This window comes from Pezoporus occidentalis, unplaced genomic scaffold (assembly GCF_034315485.1).
Source record: "Pezoporus occidentalis ecotype Australia unplaced genomic scaffold, CSIRO_AGI_Poc_V1 ctg66, whole genome shotgun sequence".
NCBI lineage: Eukaryota > Metazoa > Chordata > Aves > Psittaciformes > Psittacidae > Pezoporus > Pezoporus occidentalis.
The window spans coordinates 602,505-621,521 of record NW_026916009.1 but is presented as its reverse complement, the minus strand read 5'-3'; the positions used below and the strand labels follow the sequence as shown (position 1 = coordinate 621,521).

Sequence of the window (19,017 nt, the reverse complement as noted above, 5' to 3'; positions counted from 1 at the left end):
GCTGTTGTGGTGCTGCCATCTCACCACTGCTGTTTGTGAATGGTTAGGATACAGATTAGTCCCGAAAGAGTTTAGTGGCTCATCTGGATATTGGGGTTTGCTGAGGCCAGTTGCCAGAATGGAGGATGGCAGAGAATGTCTGTGTTTAGGTGGGAAGACTGCTGACCCACCTCCCTTGACTCTTGCTGCCTGTACACACAACCCTCTGAGCCCAGCAGGCTGCACTGGGCTCTGCCTGTCCTCACATCAGGTCCATGCCCTGAGTCAGGACACAGGGCAATGTGGAATGGTCCAGCTGGCTGAGGTGGCCAGGCCTGGCTGAGTGCGGCTGTGGGAAGGGATGGCAGGCAGGAACCCTGTCTGCCTGAGTGGGAGCCAGCAAGGAGCCAAATTCATAGGAAAAAGGAGATTTTATTGCTGCTGTTAGACTGTTAGAGATGGAAAGGAAGAAAGGGCTGATCTGGGAGGATGCTGGATGGGAACCAGAGCTGAGTTTGTGCCCTTCAACATAGGTCCCTGCAGAGCTGCCCTCAGGTCTGAAGTGGTTTTGGGACTCCATTTGCCACCATCACCCCCCCCACCCCGGCAGGCACCCTCTCTAGAAATAGCCACACTTTCTTCCAGCCACACCCCACATGATCCAGCCTGGCAAGGCATGTTTTGGGACAGAGATGGGGATGATCCTGGAGCACCCCCAGCACACATCATCTGCCCGACCCCTGCCCCCTCCCGGGGTGCCAAGGGAGGGCAGTGGGCCAATGCAGTACAAGCAAACCCTGCCTTTGTTTGCAGGCAGGCAGGCACGGGCAAAGTTTCTGTTTGAACTGTCAGGGAAGCCAGCAAAAGCGTCACCACCTTTAAAGGTCATTGGGTTGCCATTGTCCACATGGCTAAAGGCATCGTGGCTGCAGCTTCTTTCTTTCTTAAAGATGACCTAAAAAACACAATTCTTTTCAACTAAGCGTTTGTTTCCACACCTTGTGCTAAATTTCCCTTATCGTGGTGTGAGAGAGGAGCGATCTGCATACAAGCAACTGCATACCAGTGTCTGAATCCCCCGATGGGTATCAGTTAGTGGTCTGTGGGCTGAGAAAAGAGCCGCCTGCCCTGGCTGGTCCAGCCTCCCCGCTGCTCGCTTTGTGACTCAGTTTGGCAGGGCTGGTCTGAGATCTCCATCCCTGGCCATCAAAGTCTCCTCTCAGGCTGGTCCGTGCTGCCGAAGCCAGCATGACTCCTGTTGATTATCTGCAGCTTCTGCATAAAAAGCTGATCATTGTGTTTGCTGCTATCAGCCAAACTGTAGACAAAGATGCCAAATGTGGAAGAGCCCCACATGAGGAAACTGTCATTGTCTAATGCAGTGACATAGTTATGTCTCTCTCATGTCTCTAGAGGACAGTTCCTGACTCTAGAGACAGGATAGAGGCTGACTCTGCATTTAGTCTTTGTTTTTTTTCCCCTAACTTGGAGCTGGTGTTATTTTCCCCGTTTATCTCTTTGCCTTTCAAGCTGTTCGGAACGAAGTACACCCTTATCCCTGTTCACAGCGTTATGGTGTGATTTGTGTTTGGCCTTATTTTTCGCCTCTGCGTTTTACCCCACAGGTTCACACCAGAAAAGCTGGCTGCTTCATTAGGTAGTCAATTAAGAGCCTCTCCTGAGTAGCTCTCCAGCTAGGCACTGCATAATGCAGTGCTGGGATCCTGCTATTACTGTGGGCTGCTGGCCTGACTCCTGTAGGTTAATGCTGAATTGAATAACAAGTCTCCCGTTAGTCCCAGGAAGGTTTGTGCTGCCTGGAAGAGCTGGAGTAGAAGGGTTTGTAGAGGAGAAGGAGGGTGTCCCAGTAAAACTGAAGCAGCAACCTTTGCCAATGCTAACGCCGGGTTGCTGCGCTGGCCAGCAGCTTCTCTAACATCCCCTATGCCTCTGATAGCTCCAGGCTGCAGATTTCTGTTGCCTATTGTCCTGTCTCCACAGTGAAGGGTTTCAAAGTCACCGTGGTACGACTGTGACACAAATTCCTCATTCTCCGGCCACCCTGAGGCACCTTGGCTGTGTGAGAGGGGGCACTGAGCTGGCCCTGCCACAGCCGAGACCAGTGCTGAGGTCAGCAATAAATAAGAGGCAACATTGTCTGCCCTCCTCGCTGTGCGGAGGTCTTCCTTAAGGATAGAAATAACTCGCATTTCTGGTGCGGGCAGCTCAGCCTGTGAGAAAGAGGGCTCTGTTCCTCCTCTTGCCAGAGACCCCCGCCATGGCCCCTACTCTTGCCATGGCCAAGTCGTGGGGACGTAAGCTGGAGCTGGCCATTGTTCGTTGCATGGGTCTCAGGGGGCTGCAGGCTAACTGTGTGCTTCCCGGGGGGTTCCAGCTAACAGTGGAGACATTGGCACCCTCCCCTGGGCCCCTTCACTGTGTAAATATTTGTGTTCCTGGTATTCCTGAGAGGAAACTGAGGCACTGATATCAGTGCCAGAGGGGTGGCGGTTGCAGGAGACCAGCCCCTGGGGACAGCTTTTCCCAAAAGGTGACATCCTCATTACTCCTCTCTGCCCCTTCCCAGGCAACCTCTTCCCCAAACAGGTGCTCCTCTATCCGACCTGGAGCTGATGCTAGCATGGCCAGGGGGTGGCAGCCGCAGCAGTGAGGACCACGTACAGCAGCCCCCTGCATGCTGTCTGGCCCCTCCATGGGTTCTGGGGCAGTGGACACAGGTCTCCTGCAAGGTCCATGTTTAGGGGATAGGACCAGCCCCAGCCCAGCTTGGTGTGGCTTCCCTTCCCCATGACAGCCATCACCACCAGTGCTGGGGACACAGCAGGGTGTTGGCCTGCGAAATCACTGCTGTGGCTTTGGGTGGGATCACTCTCCTAGTCCTGTTTTTGGAGTAACTGACAATATCAGCGGTCATGTACAGGTTACACTTGCAGAGCTTCTCTTAGGGGTTTAGAACCATGCAGTCCACTCCAGTGAACACATGGACCTTTTCTCTCCACCTGTGGAAAGCTTTGAAAATCACCCTCTTGGTCCTTGCAGGAATTCACGGAGGTCTTGGGTTACAGAACATTTCCAGAAGTGAATACATAACCTCTGTGAGCTCAAAATGGGCTTTCCACAGTGTCAGACTGTTGGTATTAAGCTGCATTGTGGCTAAGGCTGTGGGTTTTTTCCTGCCACTACAGGCTCTGAGGACTGCTCCAGAAACTTCACCTCCTCCAACGGCACTATCGAGTCTCCAGGTTTCCCTGACAAGTATCCACACAACCTAGACTGCGTCTTCACCATCATAGCCAAGCCAAAGACAGAAATCCTCCTCCACTTTCTGCTCTTTGACCTTGAGCATGACCCACTGCAGGCAGGGGAGGGAGACTGCAAGTATGACTGGCTGGACATCTGGGATGGCATCCCTCAGGGTAAGCCATGGGGTACTGTGTTGTTGTTCTCTGTTTCTCTTGGTGTTCCACGAAGCTCCAGAGCTGTGCAGTCTGTGTCTGCACACTAAAGGTGCCTAACCTCAGATAGAGCTGCAGCATGCAGCCTTCTATTAGGGTGCTCCATGGCCAGCTGTGGAGATGGTGTGCTTGAAGAAGGCTGCGTACATTGAACCCCAGATTGCTGCTCTGTTGTAACCACTGACCTGAAAAGCCTCATGGGCCCTCCAAGATACAACCAGCCATGCAGTGCTGGGAGGACCTCCCTCCCCTGTTCCAACACTGAGAAGCAGAGCATTTTGGAGCATTTCCCAGCAATTGCAGAGCAACGCCTGCTGCAGTGGATATTTCTGCACAACGTACTGCATGGCACCAGGCCAGCGGATGTGAAAAATAGCCCAACCCCAAAGCCTTTCTTTTATCCCACCAGTCCTGCTGAGGCATCCCTGCTGAGTGATGCCAATCTGCCTGTGACCCAGCAGGCCGGTGGAAAACCTTTGCTGCTCTTTCTTTTGCAGTTGGCCCCTTGATAGGCAGGTACTGCGGCACTAAGATGCCATCGGACATCCGCTCTACCACCGGCGTCCTCTCACTCACCTTCCATACGGATCTGGCAGTGGCTAAGGATGGTTTCTCTGCTCAGTACTACTTGATCCAGCAGGAAGTCCCAGAAAGTAAGTTGGAATTGTGTGCGTATGACTTAGTGAGTCATGTCACCTGTATTTCCCAAGTCTTTCTTTCACTTGGCACAGGGAGGAGTGTGTCGAGGGACTGGTTTCCCCCCCAGCAATGCAGACAGCAGTTACACTAAGTGTGTTCTCTGTTTCTCGCAGAAGTGAGATTTCAGTAAGAATCACACTTTCTGGCCTTTCCTTGACTTTTTGCTTGCTGAGAAAGTTTTCTCAGTGCCTTTTGGGATAGAATCTTTCACATCTGTGCTCATCCCAACGGATTTAGGGGAAGACTTCAGCCCAGTGGGTGCAGCAGATTCATTAAAGCGTGGGGGAAAATACTCTCTCCTGCTCTCTGGTTTTCCAAAATTTCATAGCCCCAGACTACAAATTTGAATTTCTTGACTGTCTAATTAAAAAATGCCTAAAGCTCTAAGAATTTCAACCCAAAATTTGTTTTAGATCCTTTATTTAGGGAGATAAATTGATGTGGAGCTAGGAAGTAGTGTGTTTTGAGAATGAAGAGCATTTTAATTCTTTGTGATAAAGCTTGAAGGCAAGGGAAGATGCAGTTTGTTTTCCCATGATAATTTTACATCAGAGCTACAGATCTCGACCTCTGTTCACAGTGACCCTGTGATAAACAGAAGCCTTCAGGACACCCCTCAGTCCCGGAGAAAGAGAGGGAGTCCCTGACCTGACACTGAAAGCCCAATGACGGACAGCAGGGTAGAGCAGGGGTTGTGCAGCGCTAGGGCAGCTGGGTTACATGCTCTTGCTCTGTGACTGAGTTAGGGGTGTTCTGCTGAGGCTGTGAATGTTACAGACAAGCATGAGCTCTTCCCTATTACCTATCTTCACACTCAGTTGATCTGTTCTTTAGCCCTCTTTCTATTTTGTTCTTCAAAATGATTGGGAAATAAAATGTTAATGACACACAAAGCTTGAGAAATCAAGCACAAGAGCTGTAAAAGGGCTAGGCCTGTTTTGATTTATGCTGATGTAAATTGAAACTTTAGTAATATCACTGAGATCTTAACATGGCCCATCATTTCCACCAGGGTTTGACTTGGCCACATTGAAAACGCAGGCAGTTTGGTAAAGCCCCATTGGTTTACAGCAGTGGCTCCTATCAGTGTTTTCTTTGCTATTGTTTTTGCAGGACCAGCTGCCATAAAATATGAGATATGCAGTAAGATTGAGCTAATTGTGACTTTTAAAGCCTTAGAAGTGAGGAAACCAAAATCAAAGCTTATCAGGGTCTTTCATATTCTTGGTTGGTTAATTCCTATGGGTCTGATACCACATATAGTGCATGCACATAAACACACACACAGATGCATCCACACTCTCACACACATGCAAAACATTTAGACCTGCCCATTCCAGGCCAGCAGCACAGCAGTAAACATCCTCTTGCTGTGCCTGCCCATACGCCTCTTGGCAGTGCTTTAGATTTCACCTCCAGCCTTCAAGAAGATGGGGAACTTTGTGGCAAGGGGACTTGGGACATCTTGGTGGAGATGAAGGGAATGAAGGGAGAGGATTGTGTCGAAACTGTGCAAAGGTGAAGGAGATAGAGAAGGGGAGAAAGATCTGGACTGTATTAGTTTTCAAAGAGCCATGCAAACATAAAGCTGCCCCATCTTTCACTTTTCAGTGCCATCTGTGAGCACACAACCTCCAGGATGGTGCGGATCTGTTGATCTTCCCAGGCAGGCAGCTTTGTTCAGGGTTAGCTGGGGAGGATACTTCAGGCCTGCCTACCACTTGGGAGTAAAGTACTGGGGCTGTAAGCTGATCTGTGTGTCTGTGTGTGTCCGCTACAGACTTCCAGTGCAATGTACCGCTGGGGATGGAGTCTGGCAGGATCTCCAACATGCAGATCAGTGCCTCCTCCACTTACTCAGATGGGCGATGGACCCCTCAACAGAGCCGGCTTAACAGTGATGACAACGGCTGGACCCCTAATGTAGACAGCAACAAAGAATACCTCCAGGTATGCACACATTCCAGCTCCCTTGTCTCTTCCCCCACCAAACAGAGTGTCACGCTGTTAAACTGACCCTTGACTATAGGGCATGTTGAATTTTTTATTGCCTGTGTGGCTCATGGGGAGCAAGCAGCAGGGGAGCTGCAGAGCCTCTGTGAAATGTGGCAGGCTGGCTCTCCCATTAGTCTGCCTGCACAAGGGCTGGCTTGACCTGCTGTTCCTCTCCCGATGCCTCTTTCCTGCCCAAAACCTTGATGGACTTTCCAGCATACTGACAGAGGCTGAGGGTCCTCTGCCACTTACAAGGGCCACTGACTCCGCCGCTGGCCTGAGGACCAAAGTGTCCAGGTGGCACGTGGGAAAACAACTGGAGTAGTATTTATCTTATCAGTGATGCAGGAAGCATGAGCGGGCTAAAGTCATGTAGGGCTGATAGAGCAAAGGCTTTCCCTGGGAGCTGGTTAGAGCCACAGTCTGTCCACACAGGGCTTCTGGCTGTGTCACACTGCCATGAGACCCTGCTTGCTAAAGGGCACTGGGAGCAGGAAGTGGTGAATGTCATTGCCTGTAGCAGACGTCTCATGCCTCATTCATGGCAGTGCTACCAAGTGCTACCTCTGCTGACCTTTCTCAACTTGTAAAAAAACCCCGTCAAAACCAAAACCAAAGCAACGAGAAAAATATCAATGGAAGACCAAGAACTGCAGCACTTGCTAATTGGACATCATGCTTTTATTTTACATGGAAAATGTCAGCCTCTGTTCTGCTTTAATGGACAGGAGCTTCTGTGCAGATCCTGTTGCTTGGTCTGTGGCAGGAAGAAGACTTTGTGATGGTCCTGTGTGGACAGACGTCAAGCTCCTCTGTCACTCTTGTCCCACAGTCCTATTTGCAGGCATCCTGCTGAAGTCAGCCTGGGGGGGTGTGCCCATTGAAATGTGTACCAGCAGACAGAATGAGGCAGACTGAATTCAAGCCTTTTTCAGGGATGGAGGGAGGAACTAACTCAGGTGGTCGCCACTCTCTCTTGTCTTTTTTAACCCTGGAAAGGTGGACCTCCACTTCCTGACTGTGCTCACAGCCATTGCCACGCAGGGTGCCATCTCTAGAGAAACCCAGAATGGTTACTATGTCCGTACCTACAAGCTGGAGGTCAGCACCAATGGCGAGGACTGGATGATGTACCGACATGGGAAAAACCACAAGGTAAATGCCTTCTTGCCTCTTTTACATGCGCCTTGGTGAGTCTTGCAGCTGACAGGAGGGAAGAGAAGAGAGATTTTACAGGCCCAGAGGGTTTAATCTGTGAGGGACCTTTTCTCTGATGAGTGCTAAAAGGCTGATGATGCTCTGAGCAGAAGTAGTCCTTTCTTCTCTGCACAGCAATGGGGAAACACTATTCCTTGGAAAACCTGGCTGCTGTTGCATCTTTCGTGGTGGCGAGAGTATGTTCTTTGACTGCAAATGAAGGAGAAAATGCTTTCACAGCCTGTGTTTTGCCATACAAGATTCATTGAGCTTTTATGGCTGTAGCCCCGTCTGCATGCTGGGTTAACAATCACAAAACCACATGAAACTGTAGTTCAGGAGTTATTGAGGCCTGGAAATGAAAGGGCACAAATCCTACGAGGCGATCACACCATCCCAGAGAGCAATGTGAACAATAAATAATGAGGAGCAATTCAGGCTGCCAGAGCTGTGGGATCTGCGCTAGCAGGCGTGATCAGCAAGGGTGCATTGAACCCTGGGAGCTGCTGCATGCTCTCACTGTGTTTCTGGGGGGCACACATTGATGGGAGCAATGGAGAGGGAGGGTAAATACGGGTGTTCAGGTGTTCCAAGCCTTGCGGGTGCTGCTGTGTGGCCAGGCAAGGCAAACTCGAGGTGGTCTGCATGGGAGCTTTGGTATATGGGGAATGGGGTTAAAGCAAGCCGTGGTGCCAGGCTGGTCCTGCTCTGTCACTTGCCCTGGTCATGTGGTTGTCTGCTGGTTAAGGGCACCTTGGGAAAGCCCTTCCCTGTGTACCCGCACTGCTGCCGCAGCTCATGTCCTCCCCGTTGATGTGCTACAATCTGCCTGTGTGGCCTCAGTGGCTGGGGTCCCACACACGTCCCCCCGCACACACGTCCCAGCAATTTCTGATAGCTCAGCACTTTTGTTAAATTAGCTGTCCCTTCCATTTGCTGGCACAAGCACTGCTGGCATGAAATGCAGTAGCCTGCCTTGTCCAGGATTCATCCAGACATTTCCTTCCCTTCCGGGCTGTGTGATTTCCTCTTCCCCTCAAGTGTGTCTCATGGTTCAAATTCACTGTTTCCCAGAACGAGTCCTCTGTGCGCAGAGGCCCCAGGCAGGGTCTCATACCTCCAGCATTTGGAGCATCTGAGCTCCTTGCGTGCCAGTGAGGTGGTGTTAGTCCTATTTTAGAGGTAGGGAAAGAGAGGCACAGGGCAGTCTAGCATCTCATAGAAGAGTCAGCAGCGGGGCTCGCCCAAACCTCAGGCAGGCTGGCTCCAGTGCTGCAGCTCATGGCAGAGCTCACATATAACCTAACAGGGTGGCTGTGCACTGATGGGGAGGCTCTGTGCTATTCCAGGACCCACTGGCCACAGCAGACCCTTCATGACATCGCTCCAGCAAGAGCCTAAAGCTGGCTGATACCAACCCAAAGCAGTCCCTTAGCCGTGTTAATTGCCTCCCTTTCAGGATTTGTCCTATCAGCTTTGTTCTGCTCTGTTTTCTCTCTTCATAAAAAGGAGGAAAAATCAAATCTCTCATTTTTTACTCCTTTATTCCAGTCTCGCTTTCTTCCCATGGTCTGGCCTTAATTTAGCAGACACTTCCCAAGCCGGGAGGATAAGTAATTGCTTTTTGGTGGCTCGCCTACCCCTTGCATCCGGGTGACTGCTTTCCCTCCCCTCTGAATGACTGGCCACCAGCCCACTGAGCCATAGTGGGGCCAGGACAAAGCCCCTTGCTCACAGGCCTGGTGCCAGGGGGCTCTGGCCCCACATTCCCCACCCGAGTTAATCCCTGCCATTCCTGCATTAGGAAAGCTCCCAGATGTCTGTACTCAAGGTGCAGATTCCTTCCTGCGTCAGTGAGGCACTCCGCACGGTTCAGGCTGCAACGGTGGAGTGAACCATGCCAAATAGATTTGTCAAGTCTGCCGCAGCTTGATTTGGTGCCATGAGGAGTAGGGAGGGAGGGAAGGGGGGTGGACAGACAGGGACTCTCTATTCCTCTATATACATGCAGATATATATGTGTATATATATATACACACACATACATATATATACACACACATGCATATATATATATGCACATGCACACATAGGCATATGGGGTGTATCAAACACTGCTCTGAATTTCTGCTAGCTGTGTAGGCCAAAAGCAAAGCTCTGCCATGTTATAGGTAGGTCAGCTAACATTTACGTCTTCATCAGGGAACTAAAGAAAGAGCAAATCAGTGAGTGCAGGAGTGGTGGGGAGGGGATGATACTCTGCAGAGGATGGGGAGCTCTGACCAGCTCTCTTTCACCCCCCCCTGCTTCCCCTCCCTCCAGTGTTTCTGAGGAGAGCGGAGCCAAGCTTTTTCCCTGTGGAACGTGATGGCTCACCTTTGAGGCCCCAGCTGCTGGCATTCACAGCATGGGAAGCTTGAAAGGCAGGATGAAGCAGAGGAAAAGAAGATTCATACATCCTTGCAGCAGGCAGGGCTGGCTGGGCTGTTACCATGCCAAGCGCTACTGCATTTCTGGGGTGGGTGGCAGTGGGAAGGCAGGAGCCCCACACTCACACCCTCCCCTTCCTGAACCATCCCTGACAGGCTTTCCCGCTGCCTGGCAGCCCACTCCCCACAAAGGCCAGCCCAGCACACCCTGGACATCCCCCTGTTGAGGGGATGATGCTTTGTCCTTGCCTGGAGCATGGGACCAGGGGGAGAGGCTAACTCAGTGACCTGGCCAGAGGTGCAGAGCTGTCTTCCTGTGTGTCCCTGAGAGAGGAGATGGGGAGGAGAGCAGCCACCACTTATTGCCCCATACTTGTCCCTTACTACCCAATAGCACATCCTTATGGGACAGGGCCAAACAACTCCTGCCCCAGAAAGGCTGGTCTGGCTCTTGCCCTTCCTTCCGCATCCCCCACTGCCATCCGGGATTGATGGCCCCAGAGGTTATCTTCTGGGTGCAGACACTGGTGTGTGTATGCCGAGATCTTATCTAGTGATTTGCAAATGTCTGAACCCAAGGAAGGAAAAGAGCACCTGGCAGGATCTGACCTTTTAGTTTTGGCCATTTTCTTCACCTGACAGGATCTGACCTTTTGGTTTTGGCTATTTTCTTCAGACAGATTCAACTATGAGGATTTTATTGGAAAACAAAGTGCTCATCCATTCTGATCCACTTCCTTCTTTGTAGGGTCTTGATTTCCAGTTCCTTTGTTATTTGAGCCACTCCATCTTAGTAACTGTGGACATCATCTCCTGGGATCATCTAGTGTGGTGAGGGACTGGATGGGTTTCAGGATTCCTGTTGGGTTGGCACTGTGATGGGTGCTCTCGCTGCCTCCATTCCTTTGTGTGTAAAATGGGAGGATGCAACTGAAATATTTGCTTTGAGAACCTGTAGAAGTCACTTGGTGACAAATGGCAGCAATATCCAGCTGATGCACATTTTCCGTTTCCTACTTATTTTCTTGGCTTTGTGCTTGCTATCAGCTAACCTTCCTGGGTGATATTCCAGGTGGATGCAAGAAGGCAAGTTGAATTGCAGCAAACAACTGAATATCTCAGCATTCCATGGAGTTGGAGATGTCAGAGGTGTTTGGTGCTGGCAGGGAATATTGAGGATGATTCTTTGGAGGCCCGTATGCTTTCACTTTGGACCATTCCTCTGTCCTTTCAGTTCTCAGTGAGGTCGCTTGTGTTTATCTACCTGGGGAGGGAGAGAGAAGCTTTATCTGAAAAACTCAGGAAAAGCTTGCATGATCAGCCAGAAGGCCACAAGTTCTGCTACACAGAGACATCACAGCACAAAGGCTTTACCCAGAAGCATCCCCAGGTCCCAGCCGGCTTCTGCTGCTTTTGCGGGCAAGACAAAGATGTCAGGCTTTGGGAAAGGCAGCCCTGCACATTCACCCTTGGTGCAGTACCAGGGGAGGATTATAGCCGTGGCTCTCCTAGTAAGGCTGCAGCTTTGTACTTCTGGGCCTGATATCTCCTTTGCAGGCTAACAGAGTGGCTCTCATCCTGTCCCTGGCAACTCCCAGATGTGAGTGGAGCCTCTCAAAGACACAGCACTGGCAAGCCCAGCCCAGCATGCTGTGCCGTGCCCAGACGGCTGTGCTTCGTTGTGTGTTGCCAAGTATCATTTTTCTTTTAGCTCCTTGTTCCTGGATTTAATAAATCCAGAACCATCCACCCTCCACTCAAGCCAGAATCCTCCCACCATCAAACATGCCCCATTTTATGCCTTCCCTATCTGACAAGGAAAATAATCTCCCCTACTTTTCTCCTTCATGCTTCTCTGTCTAAATCCTGAAGCCCTAATCCTGTTAGCATGCTCTGTTCCAGGGCTCTGTCTCCACAGGAGTAACATAATCCTGCAATAAATCTAGTAGGTCCAGAGAGACACATACACACGGATGAAGGCAGGGCTGCTGCCATCCCTGGCCTTCTCCCCTGCCTCCCCCAGCCACTTTCTTTAGCTCCCCAAGAAATTACATGGTGTCCAAGCAGCACAATAAATAAAGCTGGAGAGCAGTTACCTCCTGCCCCCTCCCTGACTCAAAGCCTCTTCAACTTCACAGTGCTTTCTGTCTCCCTGTCCTTCGTTCCTTTCACTCCAAACTGCCGTCAGGACAGCTCCCATACCCACTGGAATTAGTGCAGCCTCAGAAATCCCCCAGTCACCCCACAGTGGTTCCAGTATGTCAGAAATACAACTTAGAAGTGTTGGTGCAGAGGTGGCATGTGTGCGCTCATGGAAAACTCGCCCAATCCTCCTCTAGCCTAGACATCATCTCCCACCACTTGCTTTCTGCAGCAGATTAATTAAGCGGGTCAGCTTTCATTGATTATCAGTTTAATTTTACATGTAGACCCTGCCGTCTGGACTAAAACGGAAGTAAACATAAAAGTACATGGGGAGGGGATGGGCAGCTTTTTGATGCGGCAGTAAAAATTAGTTCCTTGACTGCTTCTTGGAAGGTGCTTTTAATTTGTTAATGTTTTTCCCATTCATCTAGCTCTGTCGCGCTTCAGCACGTGCGCATGTGTGCTCTCTGCTGAGTGTCTGTCTGTCTATCTATCTATCTATCTCCCTATCTATCTATCTATCTCCCTAAGTCACAGCCAGATTTTTTTTCTTCCTGCTGGTGTAAATTACTGTGACTTCTTATACTTCGATGGTGATATGTTGATTTACACCATTCGAAGACTTGGCTCAAAATATGTGCTGAGTGGGATGGGAAGCAGATAGATTGGGAGGAATAGCAATGTTCTATTTTGGTGAGGGGGAAGAAATCTTTGCTTTCTTGGCTCTCCCAATTTCACACATTTTCCTGCTAGTTCTTCCCATGCTGTGAGTGCTAATTTGAGGCAGGATATAGAGCCTGTTCAAGTCAATGGGACTCTCTCCACAGTGTGCTTGGGCTCTGGGGTCGGCATTTGCAGTGCAGAGAAACCGTACACTCAGCAGCATCAGGACTTGCAGGCTCCCAATGCATTTCCACTTGGAAGGGAGACTGAGAGGCCAGGCACATGGGAGAACCCCACTTCTCTAACAGCACTAGGCACCTGCCCTCTGAAAATGGCCTTTTTCTGTTATGCTGAACAGGGTATGAAGCAGTCACTTGTTATGATCAGTTGGGACTTCTGAGAAACAAGGTTCACTGTGGCAGATCCTGCTGATGCAGCTGATCCTAGAGCTGGAACTCAGGTGCCATTTCTGCCCTCATAACTGGCAGTCCAGAGTGTCAAGGCCCCAGTTCAGAGTTACATAGCTTGTTGAATGTGATTTAGTCTGAGGAAATTACTGGGCCCCAAATCTAAAGCAGAATTGAAGTTGCTCTCCCTGGAAGCAGGTGGTTGGGACTAAGGTCATGTGAGAGATGCTTTCACCAATGCATGTGGTAGTGATAAAGTTTTTGGGCTCAGTCCTGCTTCTGCTTTCTGTCAAGCTTGACTTTGCAGAAGTCAGCAACAAATTAAACTGGTGTAAACTTGGATTCTGGCCCCTGATGCTTGTATGTGCAAAGTGAGCTATAAAAGAACAAAACTGGAAATATGTTAAATCAAAAAGAACAGCAAACCTCGTCAGTGACTGTTAAAGATGCTGGTCCATATGCAACCTTTGGCTTGTGGAGTCTTCGAACTGCTGATGGTGGGAAGCAAAGAGAGGTTGCCAGGAGAATCCTCCCTTGGGGCTTGCTAACCCCAGGCATCTGCTGGGTCCACCATCAGGAGCCACCTCTGGGACAGAAGGACCTTTGGGCTGACCTGAAGTGCTGCTCCTTGTGCTAAAATAGTTGCACTAGCTCAGATAAACATTTCCTGTCCTCCGGTGTTAGGTTCAGAGGTGAGGTGTTGTGTGTCAGCTTCTGTGTTGACATAAAGCTGGAGGCTTTGCTGTGGTGTGGAAATACATCCACTGCAGCCTGTGTGTGTGTGAGTCCCCATAGGTTTACAAGACACACACACATGCACACATGCCTGGAGAGTGTTTCACAGTAACCACTCTTCTTATAGCCCTCCTGCTGGAAAAAAGGGTATTTGGTGTCTGCTGAGCAAGGAAAAGGATGGGAAGTGGGGTCAGACAGGGTAAAATAGGATATTAAAAACACATAAACCATGCTGTGTTGCTAAATGGTAGCAGCATGATATATATTCTTCAGATTAGCATTTCTGCTCAAGTTCACGTCAACCCCAAATCCCAATTACCAGCCAGATTTGCAACCAAGACCCTCTGTGGGGTGTTGCTCCCTGCCGTGGCAGGAGTGCCACCATCCTAGGCTGGGCGGTGATGCGCAGAGGCAGCCCAAAGCTGGTTGTGGTGCTGCAAACAGATGCTGACCCTCTCTGCAAACACCTTTTGTGCTGGGTCCTGGGAGAGGAGCTGTGACATGTGCTGTCTGCAGGCCTAGAGTGGTGGGATGCTTATAAAGTGCTTTTTAAATGCAATTCAAGGTGAGAGGTCAGGATATCTTACTCCTTTTTCTGTCCCGGATCACAGGGATCTGCAGTTGAATTGTTTGACTCTTGCCTCCAACAGAAGATCAGTGCCAGAGATTGCACTCTCCTGCTTCACTCTGAGATAATCTTACTGGGAGCTCCTGTGCTTAGCACAGTTGTATGCAGGGTAGGAACCTGCAGAAGAGCCCAGCCAACATCTCAGTGAGGATGCAGCTCCTGTCTGAGTCTGGAGGATGCTTATCCCTGTCCTGAGAGCCTGCGTGCTTAGAAGGAAAGCAGGCAATGCCTGCAGCCTTGGTCTGTGAGCTTTAGTGCTTTATGCTGGGGCAGAGAAAGGGTTGAAAATTATCCTCAGGTTGGGTATTTTGTCTTTCTCCACTATGGCTCTGCAGCCTGAAACAGAAACACAAGTATCCAGTCCTTGTCCAGCCTATTAAAATGGGCAGGAGGGGTGGATTTAACATCCATCTGGTAGTTATTGATTACAGACATCTGGTAAAGCAGCACCCTTTTCATATCATGTCGGATCATAAACTCTTCTGAAACGCTGTCTCTGTGTGGCAGGCTGCATGTGTGTAGGAGAGGCAGGGGTGAGGGGCTGGCTGGGACAGGAGCTTGTTGCCCCAGACAGAGGAGGCATCCTCCCTGCTCTTGCTGCTGCTTGCACACAGTGTGTCCCGGTGGTGCTCTGTGCAAGGATGTCAGCCCATTTACCCATGGACACGAGGCAAGATCTCACACAGCATTCAGGGACATCTGGCCTTCTGCGTTGGAGCAGCTTTCAGTTTGGGGGTGATCTCACAGCATCTGTGGCCTTATAGTCCAATTTACTATGAGAAGCAGCAGGGCAGCAAGCTCCTGGTTCTGCCTGATGGAGGAGTCCATTCAGCATGTTGTCCTGCCAGCATCTCAGCATTCCCTGCCTGCCCCTGGGTGCTTGCCCTTGCTGGAGGCTGGCGCTGCCCATAAAGCCTCTCTTTGCTTTACCCTGCTGAGATTATTTTGGCTGCTGATCTGGCTATTTCTTTCTATGTGGAGAACATGTAACCATATTTGTGCCCCCTCTCCCTTGCAGACATTTCAGGCCAACGAGGATGCCACGGAGGTGGTTCTCAACAAGATCCACAGCCCGGTGCTCACACGCTTTGTGCGCATCCGTCCCCAGAGCTGGCACAATGGCATCGCCCTGAGGCTGGAGTTGTATGGCTGCCGCATCACCGGTGAGGGTCCCCTCCTCTCCTTGGTCTCAAGCCCTCCTCTCTGTCCCTCCAGCAGCCTGTCCTGGGGTGCTGTCCCCACAGTTGTCATGGTTGCTTGGGGTGGGAATGGTGACACTGGGAGTCACCCATCCCAATGCATACACTTGGGGGACAGGCACCCAGTCCCTGGAGGCAAAGTGCTTAAACCTGCAGGGAAACCCACAAGCACTCCCTTGCAACTGCCCTGACTGTTCGTGCCCTTTCCTTTCCTGCAGATTCGCCCTGCTCCAACTTGCTGGGAATGCTCTCTGGCCTCATCCCTGACTCTCAGATCTCAGCCTCTTCCACCAGAGGCTATGACTGGTCTCCCAGCATGGCCCGCCTGGTGAGCAGCCGCTCAGGCTGGTTTCCCCGTGTCCCCCAAGCCCAACCCGGCGAGGAGTGGCTGCAGGTGGACCTTGGTGTCCCAAAGAACGTCAGAGGCGTCATTATCCAGGGGGCTCGTGGAGGGGACAGCGTGACCACCACAGAGTCCCGCTCCTTTGTGAAGAAGTTTAAGGTGGCTTACAGCATGAACGGGAAGGACTGGGACTTCATCCGGGACCCCAAAACAATGCAAGGCAAGGTAGGTGCTGCCTGGAGCCTCTGTAAAATGAGCTGTGTTTCTGGCTATATGCAGTCTGCTTAATGCGGTCTTGGGAAACTGGCTGTGTCTCCCCACTAAGAGACTCCGGGAATTTGGGTTGTCACGTGAAATCCAAGGTTGTGTCCTCTGGTCCTGCTCATCAGCTGTACTAGAGGCTGTAGTTCCACCTTGTACCAGGGATGGCAATTTTCCTTCATATCTTCTTGTGCACCAGACCTGGGGATGTGGGCATCACCTTCTGGTCCTCCCAGCTCCTGCAGGTCAGAGTCCAAAAGTTTTTGTCTTCGATTCGGTTTGGCACAAACTAATTACACATTCTAAGGGGAAAGGCGGTGTTGCTGTTGTAGCTTTGCATCCCTGGAAGAGGAAGGTGAATCACAACTTCTCTTTGGGAAATTTGCTGTATAAAGTCCCTTTTGCCATACTGGCATGACCCTTATATTCCCTGTATCATTGGAGTTCCCCATAATCTTTCTGCTAAGCAGTCTGGGACTGACAGGGGGCTTGAGGAATAAATGAATTTTATTCTCTGCTACTGCCTGTTCTGTTTCTATGCAAACTCATCTGCTTCTGAAAATTTGGGTAAGTTTTAATTTTTCCTGATACTACAAATGAGTCTTTGAAGGCCTGATGCTATCTATAGCCTTCTGCACAGACTTGAGTTCATGCATGGAAGCTAAAAAGCAGCAGTACTTGGACTGTGAGGAAAACTGAGCATTCACACTATCCTCGAACATGCAGTAGCTTCTGTATTTGCCAAAGGACAACTGTGATCTTATTTGTATGTGAAGCCAGCGGATATTCCCCAGGCTTCCCCTGCATGGCTTGGATCAGAATCTGACCCCTGGAAATCAGGCAGAGGCCAAGTGAAATTGTTCAGGCTTCTTAGGAACAGCCTGTCTGGTCTTCTTGGAACTGAGGAGGAGCAGCCCAATATCTGCTTAGCCGGACTCAATGGCCTGGAGTCGGACAGCTAAAATATTTCAGGCTGGCTATGTCCTGCCAGACCCAAATTACCAAGCCTGGTGGAGAGCATGTGGAATGCACAGATCATCTGCCTTTTCTCTCTCTCTCTCTAGCTTTTTGAAGGCAACATCCACTACGATATCCCTGAAGTCCGGAGGTTTGACCCTGTTCCTGCACAGTACATCCGAGTGTACCCAGAGAGGTGGTCCCCAGCAGGAATAGGAATGCGCCTGGAGGTGCTGGGCTGCGACTGGACAGGTAAGAGCTCCTGTGTGTCTGCCCACTGGGGATGCAGCAAGCACTAAACCAGCAAGGTGCAAGTGTAAGGTTATTTCTCTCCCTACTATCCCACCTCAGGGCCATGCCATGGCAAGGAAATTGCAGCCATGAGGGCAGGACCTGCAGTGTGGCCTGACCCCATCTTTTTACTTCTGCCTTAAAAAGAACTGGTCTTGATGCAGGATGTAGCAGCATTAATTGCACCCCAGTCCAAATTTTCACACAGAGCCCCAGGCAGCGTTTGTCTGCAATTCCCTTCTCCCTCCTTTCACATCTTTTATCTGAATGTGCAGGCTTTCTCAGTCTCTTTGTCAGATAACATTTCGGCTTTTTAATCCAGATGGACAAGACAAAAAGTAGGAAGAGAAGCAGAGGTGCACAAGAGGCATGCAGTGACCAGTACAGGTATCTTGAGCTGCCGCAATAAGTCTTTGCTGTAAAAACAACTGTCCCTCTCATTGAACCCCATGTGGAAATCCTTTTGCAGACAAAGTTGGGGTTTTAATTCTGTGATGTCTGTACAAGATCCCTAGGACGAGGGAAGTTGGTTCACTTTTGCCCACCTGTTTTTCACAAGTGGTGTGCCTTGCAGCCACCATTGTTTTTAATACAGAGGGGAAAACTGTCTAGCACACTCACTGGCATCAGTAGAGGTTGTGCCTCTGACCCTCTGAGGCTCAACAGTGATTGATTGCTCCATAGTTTCATCCCCAAAAGCTAAAAATGCACCCTACAGCTCACTGGGTCTGATGCTAGCTTTTCAGTGCCAGGGGCTAGTTGATTTTTTTTTAATGTATTTTATTTTTTAATAATCTACTTAAATCTGAATCTGGTATCCAGATGTCAGTGATAAGGAGGTAAGATTTCCATTTTATAAACACATCTGTAGAAGGAATTTTCTTGTAAGAATTCCCATTCTGGGAAGCTTAAAGGACACAGAGGATTTTTTCTACCCTTTTGTAGAGTCTTTGCTACCCTTTGCTCCTCTGGTGTGCTATGAGATGCATTACAAACAACAGCAAATCACACAACACACCTACACACAATTACTAATAATCATTTGTCACCTTTGAAGTCAATGGCAAATCTCCCCCTGGACTGGGAATCCACTGTAGATGATCTAAACTTTAAATCAAGATTAGATCTTAGTTTAAATCTTACAACATTTTTGGAGTGTTGTAGGAGAAGCAGGCACTATGGCTTTCATGCAAGCAGTGGGAGCCAAGGCTCCGTGCCGAAGTGGTCTCCATGCAGAAGTGTTCGGGCAGCTCCCACATTGCTGCTTCCTGCAGCTCCTGGGAGTCTCCCAGTGCCAGATCTCTGCAGGACATTGCTGGCTGGTGCATCACAGTGCCGCATCACTGCCACAAAGGGAGGCAGCTGCACAGTACCTCCAACCATGTACGTCTCAGCCCCTCCATTGCATTCCTCTGAATTAGAGAAGAAGAGGGGCTTGGCATCCTCAACTTGTGCTATTTTTGGTCCAAATTTTCTTTTACAGCAATGTTCCCACTCAGTTTCAATATCAGCAGCAACAGCCCATGTTTTTTCCAGGCAGGGTGCTTTATGGTCATTTCCCAGTCTGGCTAATCATTTGCACATTGTAATGTTTAAAACTCAACTGCCAAGTC

General features: G+C 50.0%; 1 protein-coding gene across 6 annotated transcripts in view; it reads left to right on the top strand.

The window, feature by feature from the left end:
- Nucleotides 1-19,017, top strand: part of NRP2 (neuropilin 2) — an 88,219-nt gene that overhangs the window by 29,967 nt on the left and 39,235 nt on the right. For all 6 annotated transcript variants that reach the window (XM_062640625.1, XM_062640628.1, XM_062640626.1 and 3 more), the window contains exons 4-10: nt 3,186-3,416; nt 3,953-4,108; nt 5,935-6,104; nt 7,149-7,304; nt 15,372-15,516; nt 15,771-16,120; nt 17,221-17,365. In XM_062640625.1, the coding sequence (XP_062496609.1) occupies nt 3,186-3,416; nt 3,953-4,108; nt 5,935-6,104; nt 7,149-7,304; nt 15,372-15,516; nt 15,771-16,120; nt 17,221-17,365 (1,353 nt within the window). The remainder of the gene's footprint in view (nt 1-3,185; nt 3,417-3,952; nt 4,109-5,934; nt 6,105-7,148; nt 7,305-15,371; nt 15,517-15,770; nt 16,121-17,220; nt 17,366-19,017) is intronic.